The sequence below is a fragment of the Eriocheir sinensis genome, chromosome 49 (assembly GCF_024679095.1).
Source record: "Eriocheir sinensis breed Jianghai 21 chromosome 49, ASM2467909v1, whole genome shotgun sequence".
Classification (NCBI taxonomy): Eukaryota; Metazoa; Arthropoda; class Malacostraca; order Decapoda; family Varunidae; genus Eriocheir; species Eriocheir sinensis.
In genome coordinates, this window is record NC_066557.1 from 10,233,424 (window position 1) to 10,241,902 (window position 8,479).

Consider the following 8,479-nt stretch of genomic DNA (forward strand, 5'->3'; position numbering starts at 1 on the left):
CGGCACTGCTCCAGCAGCTCAGCCAACACCTTGGCCCGGCCCTCACTCAGGCTCCCCGCGGCGGCCAGGCTGGCGGCCGCTTCCACCAGTATGTCCAGGAAGTCCGGGATGAGAAGAACATATAAATTATTGAGTTTATCTATGGTGTTGTTGTTGGTGGTGCTGAGAGCAGCATTGAGATCTTTGAAAGCACCAACAGAAGCTTTGAAATTAGCCATGGTTTGGAAGTGAGCGATTGCGGTGAGAGGACTGACAGAAGCAGGGTAATCTTTGAAAGCACCAACGGAATCTTCGAGAGCAGCAGCGGAATCTTTTAAAACATCAACGGCATGCTTGAGAATATCATAGATATTAATGACAGCAAAACAGGAATTAGTGATAGCAACACGGGAATTAGTGAGAGTAGCAGTGGTGGTGGTGAGAATGCTGTCAATGGTGGGGGTGATATCAGCAAAAAGGGAGCCTTTGACAGCAACAAGGGAAACTTGGAGAGCAGCAGTGGAACATATGAACCTAGCAATGGCGGTGGTGTCAGTGGTGGTGGTGAGAGCAGCAGCGGAATCTTTGAGAGCAGCAGCGGAATCTTTGAGAGCACTAACGGAAATTTTGAAAGCAACAAGGGAATCAGTGAGAGTAGCAGTGGTGGTGGGTGTGGTAGTAGTGGAGAAATTGGTGTCAGTAGTATTGGTGGTGGGTGTGGTGGTATTGGTGGTGTCCGTGGTGCTGGTGGTGGGCGGGCCAGGCAGCAGGAGGGCCCTCAGCTCCTGGGCGGTGAGGTCCTGCAGCAGCAAGGTGTGCAGGTGCTGGGCGGCCAGGACACTCTGCTGGGTGTGGTGCAGGAAGCTGTGTTTTGGCCCAGGGCCGCTGCGACGCACCAGGAAGACGGAGAAGCAGTCTGTGTAGGGCAGCATCAGCTGTATGGCCCGCTCCTTCAGCAGCCGCTCAGCCGCCTCGTCCAGGGCCAAGAAGCAGCCCCGGCCCCGCATGGCCAGCGCCTCCCTACACAGCGCCGCCACCCACTGCCTCACGCGCTCCCTCACCTCCGCCTCTGTCATCCGGCTCCCGGCCCGCGCCCTGGGGTGGGTTTCATCAAAGTTCCCAAGTCCTTGGAAGTGTGCTCAAGGAGTCCCAAGCGTGCGAGAAACCTTGGGCATGTTTCACGAAAGCTCCCAAGCCTTGGAACTCTGCCTATCTCGCTCGCCGCCTTGGGAGGCCGTGCGGGGTCTCCCAAGCGCTCCCAAGGAAGGTTCCAAGCGTCAGACTGTAAACATGGCAGCCCGTGAACAACCCCGCCAGCACCGACCAAGGAATTTTCGCCCGAGAAGGGACATCTTTAATCCTCTCGCGCACAGTAAGATACTAGAACATGCGCAAATAAAAATAGAGGAAAAATATATATAAACAATAGACACTCGTTTCAAGTCTCCGTATAGAGTATTGTAGACAATAAATCCTAAGTACCAACTCTTCCCCACTTGCTATCTCGAAATTTTGTGGGCCAACTTTTTTAGCCGAATATATGTTTCGAAGCGGATTTTAGTGAGGATTCTTATGGTATCCTCAAAATCTTCGTACGCCTATTAGTTCCTGAGTTACACCAAGAAAACTGTATTTTTTCCTCTCCCGTCAGAGTAGGCTAACAACTAAAAAATCGCTCCACGTTCCTCATTTACGTTCCTTAGAAAGGTTGCCATATGTTACCTCTAAGAAACTTATCCCAACAAATGACACTCCAAATTTTACGCACTTTCACCGAAAATTAAATTTTTAATCATTTTTTTAACTTTTATGACGCGTTTCGCGTCATCGTGCGCCAGGACCTTTTACTTGGATTACGCGAAACGCGTCATCGTGCGCGAGAGGGTTAACGAGTACGATGACACCGAGTTCAAGAAGAGGTACAGGGTGGATCGTGCTGGCCTGTTGTTCGTCACTGACTTGGTGCGACACGTGATTGGCAACAGGACTGAGAGGAGCCGTGCGGTCACAGCGGAGCTGAAAGTGGCGTTGACTCTGCGATACCTCGCCACCGAGAAAATGCAGCAGTGCAGCGCAGATGACTTTGGAGTTTCCCGGGCCACAGTCAGCAGAATCATCACCCAGACCGTGGATGCTCTCGTGACACAAGAGAATATGAGGCGGTTCATGGGCTTCTTTTTAAACCGGGAGGAGCAGCAGAGAATGAAGGCGGAGTTTTTCGAAATTGCTGGTTTTCCCGGTGTGGTGGGTGCTGTTGATGGCACCCACGTAAGAATAGTGGCCCCACATGAGCACGAAGAAGTGTACGTCAACCGCAAGAACTACCACAGCATCAATGTGCAAGTGTTATTTGATGCACAGTACAAGCTGCGGGCCATGGTGGCGAGGTGGCCAGGGTCTACTCACGACTCACCGTGGTGCCGTTGAAGATGCAGACGGAAAAAAAATACGTGCACATATTCCTTACAATGAAGATACTATCGCTGTATTTCAACTAAATATCAATTGTTTATATTTATAATTCCATAATTATATATAAGAAGTGTAATTTAGGTTAATTGAAGACATATTAGACGTCAAAGCGACGCGGAAGATTGGCAACGCTGGTTACTCCCAAGACCGCCCCCAATCCTACTTGGAAGTGCTTGTGGCGCGGTGATGAAACACGCCCAAGAAATTCTCCCAACTGTGCGTGACGTCACCACGCTTGGGAGAGCACTATGATGAAACCCACCCCTGGCCACCAGCTTGGCCACCAGCACCTCCTGGATGGCTGCATACAGGCGGGTGAGGGGAGCCCCGGCTGCCTCCCTCAGCCGGCCCTCCTCCCACAGGTGCACCGCCAGCACCAGCTTGAGGGGGTTGTGCAGCTCCCCCAGCAGCCTGGGGTCCAGCTTTTGCACCTCCTGCAGGAAGGCTTCGCACTGTGCCTCCACTCCCACCTTCTCGCCGCTCCTTTCCCTTTCCCCCCGCTTTACCTTGCCCTCCCCACCCCCTGAACTCTCCCCTTTTGCTTCTTTCCCCCTGTCCTCTCCTGCCTCCACCCTGCCCTCCGTGGCCTCCCCTGCTGCCTCCTGGCCATCCTGGAGGAGGGTGGCCAGCAGTGTGTGGAAGCCCTGCTTGGTGAGGCCGCAGTGGGTGGCATAGCAGGGTGTGGCAGCAGGGGCCAGACAGGCGTCCAGCTCCTCCCTGTAGTGTGGCTGGCAAGTGACCACCACCACGTGGCCGCCGCTGCTGCCGCTGCACCACTCCACCAGGCGCCGCAGCAGGTCCCGGGCGTCCCCCGAGGCCTCCTCGAAGCCGTCCAGCAGCCACAGCACCCGCAGCGCCCCCAGCAGGCCCAGCACCTCCTCAGGGTGGCAGCGGCGGCAGGTCTGGGGCAGCAGGTCCACCAGCAGCAGGCGCGTCAGGTCCCTGGTGAACACCTGCCGGCACTCCACCACCACCACCACCTCCGCCGCCGCCGCCGCAGCCTCGCCCTGCAGCCACGCCTCCGCCAGCTGCCTGCAACAACACCACCACCGTCACCACCACCATTACGCCCCCCCGCCTGGCCAGGGTGGTGGGGGCCGCTGGCCAGCCCTGGTAAGGATATGACCAGAGGACCCCACCACGCCAGGCACTGCAGGCTGACAGGGCCACAAATGTGCACCCTGGCCACGCCCACTGTAACACAGCTCACAACAACAAGGCACGGGCAAGGCTGGGCCGCCAGACTCACCCGTCCAGGCCACTCACCAGCAGAGGGAAGACTTGCCGATCCCCGTCTCTCCCACCACCGCCAGCACCTTCGGGGGCTGCCCCTCCTCCCCTCCAGGCCCCTGCAGCAGCTGGTCCAGGGCTACCGCATGTGCTCCAAGGGTCCAGCGCAGCAGTGGCGGTGACAGCCGCTGCGCCCTGCTGCCTGACTGCTCCCACAGATCCTGCAGCTCCGTCCTGGCCAGCAGTGCAAACTCCTGTGGAAGCATGGCTGAAGCGGGCACAGAGGCCTGGATGTGGGCCAGCCTGTCCTTGACGCTGGCCACGGCCGCCTCCACCTCTTCTGCCGGCCGTGCCGAGCGCTGGCCGGCCTGCCTCAGGGAGTGGCAGAGCAGCCCTGACAGCTCCTGCAGCAGGGTGTCCAGGCGGCCGTCTGACATATGCATGTACTGGTCTGCACAGTGACTCAGCTTGTTCCGCTTCTGTTTGATGAGGTACAGCCGGTGCTCCAGACTCGGCTGCTGCCCCACCTCGCCGGGGCTGGTCCAGTCTGGACCGTCCGGCCTCAGGCCACAGGTGAGCTGCAGCAGCTGGTAAAGCAGCGTTATGTCCATGGTGGCCGGGTCATCCTGGCGCTCCAGGGCGGCCCTCTCCATGGCCCCGATCCCCCTCCTCTTGACGCCCTCACACTCCCGGACACGCTGCCCCACGTACACCGGGGGCTGGTGGCGGTGGTGGTGGTGGTACAGCCAGTCAAACACCCGCCACACCTCCTGCTGGGCCACCTTGAACACCGCGCTGCTGTACCGTGAGAAGTTCACGTTGGCCATCTGCTGCCCCGACCCAGCCATGGCGACGGCGGTACCTCGGTGGCTCTCCCCTCGCCGCCTCACTGGGCCTGCAGGAAGGACAAAGGTCAGATGAGGTCAGGCAGGGTGGCTCCCCAACCCCACCACCAGCTGCCAGGTGTAAACTACTCACCTGTCCACCACCCATCAACACCGCTACACTACCATGCCACGCACCAAATGTGTCACCACCACTGTCCCCTGAGCACGATACTGTAACGTGTGTGTTGTGCCCTTCTCCGAGCCCCCCTTCTGTCCACGGTGGTCCAGATCCCTTAAGGGGCTCTGTGCTGCGGCGGGACACAAAGGCTCACAGCTGAATGTACAGATTTATTTGAGGAGGTTCAGTGATTGTTTTTTTTTTTAGTTCTGTGTACTTTAGACAATGTTAATCAGTTAAGGATCCCTTGTTAATTATGCTAATATCCATCTTATGTAGTGCAGCGACTTCCCTGATGGGCGAGCCTCCCATAACTCGGTGTGCGAGGGGGGTACCTCTTTGGTCGACTGGTTAAGGAGTGGCTCTCCCGTTTCGCTGGTCGCGGGTTCGTTTACGTGTCTGAATTCATTTCTTATGTGTTTCGTTACACGCAGAGGTCGTGTGGGAGAGCAGTAAAGAGAAAATTCTGGCATTTCACGTAACTATATACTAATATGAAACAGGATCGAGGGCGTAGCTTAGATAAGTATGTATATTCGCTGATCTGTTCTGGGCTCACTCCTCCGTGTTATTTACGCCGCCTGCCTGTCTGTGTGTGTGTGTGTGTGTGTGAGGGGGGAGGGGTCATCCTGGTGTTGGTGGGCTGGGTGTGGCGTAACAGTATCTGAATAGGAGCACCTAACATTACCAAATGTGGGGTACAAACTTGGCGGAGGGACTGTTTTTTGGGCGCCATTAAAGGTAATGGCTAAAGAGTAGCTTAGCCGGATATTTTGTTTTTATTTATTAATGATCCACGAGACATCCTAGAGTTAAATCAAAGTATGTGCTTATCTTTGTATTCATTCATACACACACTGGTAGCATTTCTGTGGCGTTTAATTCACTTATTAGAGTGAAATTCTATTATAATAAAGTCACAAATTCGTGTCACTAGTAAAAATGAAACTAGTAATTTAAGTTTTGCCACCATGAAATATACACAAATAGATTAATATGAAAGCCCACGAAGTCACAATAAGTGACATCACCTGCTTTGCACAGTAAAAGTATGCTATTTTAGGTATCTGACACACGCAATATGGCAGGCTGCTGCTGCCTCGGCCACAGATTATTGCCAGATTGTCGTACTCAGCCGATTATATTTCCCGACTAAGCTGCCCCAAAACTGTCTTCTGGGCTTCAAAAACGAAACTCATTTATAGTTATTGTTAAAAGAGTAAGATCCTGATGTTTCTTGGCAATAGTTAGGCGTCAGAAACCGCAAATACTATGCTCTGAGTACGACAATCTGGCAACGGTGGCTATACGTATTTTCATATTATTGTTCTGTTGTTTATTGAATGTTGTGTTCAAGAAAAAGAATACTCATAACTTTAGTTAGTTTTTGGTTATAAGGATTCTTTACGAAATACAAGTATAACATTCGTCCTGAATCCTGGATCGGCTATGGTATTGTTAGGTGCGCCTATTATAAGTTATCTACTTTTTGCCTTATCTTTAAGTATTGCGCTATCATTAAATGATCAAGTGCCTTCATTCCATATCACGGCTGCGAAGTCTGGGCCCCTTCTCCCTTGTTGTTTACCTGCAACAATAAACTATCAATCAATCAATCACTTTATCAGATTACGACCCGTTGCGTTGTCCTGTCTCGCCTTCTCCTGTCCCTTTATTCCGACGCACAGCAACCATTTCCAAAGGCCGAAAGGGAAATCAATCGGGTTCTAATGATTTTTTTTCCAAGTTCATGGCACAGAAGAAAGGTCAGACCACCACCAGGGTCATTAAACTACCCCTGGAAAGGTTCAGAACTTCTACTTAAAATGTGTCAAGTATGTAAGGTGGTAACCTTGACCTCAGGGAATTAAGGAACGCAGTATATCGCTCTCCAGTACGGAACGAATCCGAATTTTAAGGACGAGTGGCAACCCAAAAATTTCTCAAGAAAATTTCTGCCGCTGCTCGCTGCTAGTGGAGGCAGGAAGGGGAGGGACGTTATGTCGCGTACTGCACACGTATTTCGGGACCACCCTTGACTAATACATAATGTTACGTACTTGTATTGTGACTGGCCAAAGATGTCCTCACCACATGTTTAAAATACTGAATTACATCTGCTTGACTATTTAGACATGCACTCAAAAACGAAACAGGTGGCGTTACGCATGGGTTCAAAACGGGACGTAACATTTCATCCTAATATATATATATATATATATATATATATATATATATATATATATATATATATATATATATATATATATATATATATATATATATGCTAATAATCACGTACGATACCAGTCTTTGTTTCGTTACCTTCGTGAATTGCACCTGCCAAGTGTAGTTCCTTGCAGTGTGTTTCCGCAGGCCGTCACGCAGCACCTGTCAGGCTGAGGTAACGCGTACTAAGAACTTGTCACCAGGGCACCGTGATAACTCGTATCTGAAGCATTCTTATCTCCCTCCTCCGCCCACACCCACAGGTCCACACGTCGTTTTCTTTACAGCTGTGACGTCATATTGCGCGCGCGGGAAATTAAACTAGCTATACGTGTATGTAACTTGTAATCTGGGCTAGTAATTATACGCATGTAACTCGTAACCATGATTAGTAAATATACGTAAATAACTGGTAACCAGGGATTTTGTTATACCTTGTCCTGCATCATTCCTGTCTCCATCCCTCTACCCCTCCTCTCTCAAGCTCAGTCGATCACTTGCATCATCCCTTACTCACTCAGCATGGCCTCTATCCCTCCTCTCTCAAGCCTCTCATTCTCTTGCAGCATCCCTATCCCCTTTGGCATCCTTCTATCCCTCCTCTCTCATGCTCTCAGTCATTTGCAGCAACCTTATGTCGATCCCTTTCCTCTCGCTCTCAGTCCTAAACCTTAATTTTATACCTTGATTTTCTGTACCATACTGTGACGTCATATATTGCGCGCGGAAAATCATTAATAAAGTAACTATACGCAGAGGAGAGAGATTCAGATATATGCTGTGAGGAAGGCTTTAGTAGAGGTTGTTGTGTTAGTATTTCCATGGGTAGTGTTATGAGCCTAGTGATAGTTTGACAAGGCTTTAGTAGAGGTTGTTGTGTTAGTATTTCCATGGGTAGTGTTATGAGCCTAGTGATAGTTTGACAAGGCTTTAGTAGAGGTTGTTGTGTTAGTATTTCCATGGGTAGTGTTATGAGCCAAGTGATAGTTTGACAAGGCTTTGGTAGAGGTTGTTGTGTTAGTATTTCCATGGGTAGTGTTATGAGCCTAGTGATAGTTTGACAAGGCTTTGGTAGAGGTTGTTGTGTTAGTATTTCCATGGGTAGTGTTATGAGCCAAGTGATAGTTTGACAAGGCTTTAGTAGAGGTTGTTGTGTTAGTATTTCCATGGGTAGTGTTATGAGCCTAGTGATAGTTTGACAAGGCTTTGGTAGAGGTTGTGTTAGTATTTCCATGGGTAGTGTTATGAGCCTAGTGATAGTTTGACAAGGCTTTGGTAGAGGTTGTTGTGTTAGTATTTCCATGGGTAGTGTTATGAGCCTAGTGATAGTTTGACAAGGTTTTGGTAGAGGTTGTTGTGTTAGTATTTCCATGGGTAGTGTTATGAGCCTAGTGATAGTTTGACAAGACTTTGGTAGAGGTTGTTGTGTTAGTATTTCCATGGGTAGTGTTATGAGCCTAGTGATAGTTTGACAAGGCTTTGGTAGAGGTTGTTGTGTTAGTATTTCCATGGGTAGTGTTATGAGCCTAGTGATAGTTTGACAAGACTTTGGTAGAGGTTGTTG

At 50.7% G+C, this 8,479-nt stretch overlaps 1 protein-coding gene and 1 long non-coding RNA gene across 13 annotated transcripts in view; one reads left to right on the forward strand and one right to left on the reverse strand.

Annotated features, from left to right (window-relative positions):
* LOC126981880 (uncharacterized) overlaps positions 1-7,177 on the reverse strand; it is a 28,030-nt gene extending 20,853 nt beyond the window's left edge. For 3 of the 12 annotated variants that reach the window (XM_050833488.1, XM_050833484.1, XM_050833490.1), the window contains exons 1-3: positions 7,012-7,167; positions 3,718-4,576; positions 3,327-3,483 (exon numbers count right to left, since the gene is read on the reverse strand). In XM_050833488.1, the coding sequence (XP_050689445.1) occupies positions 3,327-3,483; positions 3,718-4,529 (969 nt within the window). In that variant the 5' untranslated portion in view covers positions 4,530-4,576; positions 7,012-7,167. Of the gene's footprint in view, positions 1-2,741; positions 3,484-3,717; positions 4,577-7,011 lie in introns of all 12 variants that reach the window. The other 9 variants (XM_050833496.1, XM_050833493.1, XM_050833492.1 and 6 more) reach the window with 8 other exon arrangements.
* Positions 7,178-7,848: 671 nt separating this feature from the next.
* On the forward strand, positions 7,849-8,479 carry LOC126981668 (uncharacterized). The gene is made up of 3 exons (XR_007734020.1): positions 7,849-7,995; positions 8,131-8,265; positions 8,335-8,479. It is a non-coding gene; the product is annotated as an uncharacterized LOC126981668 (long non-coding RNA).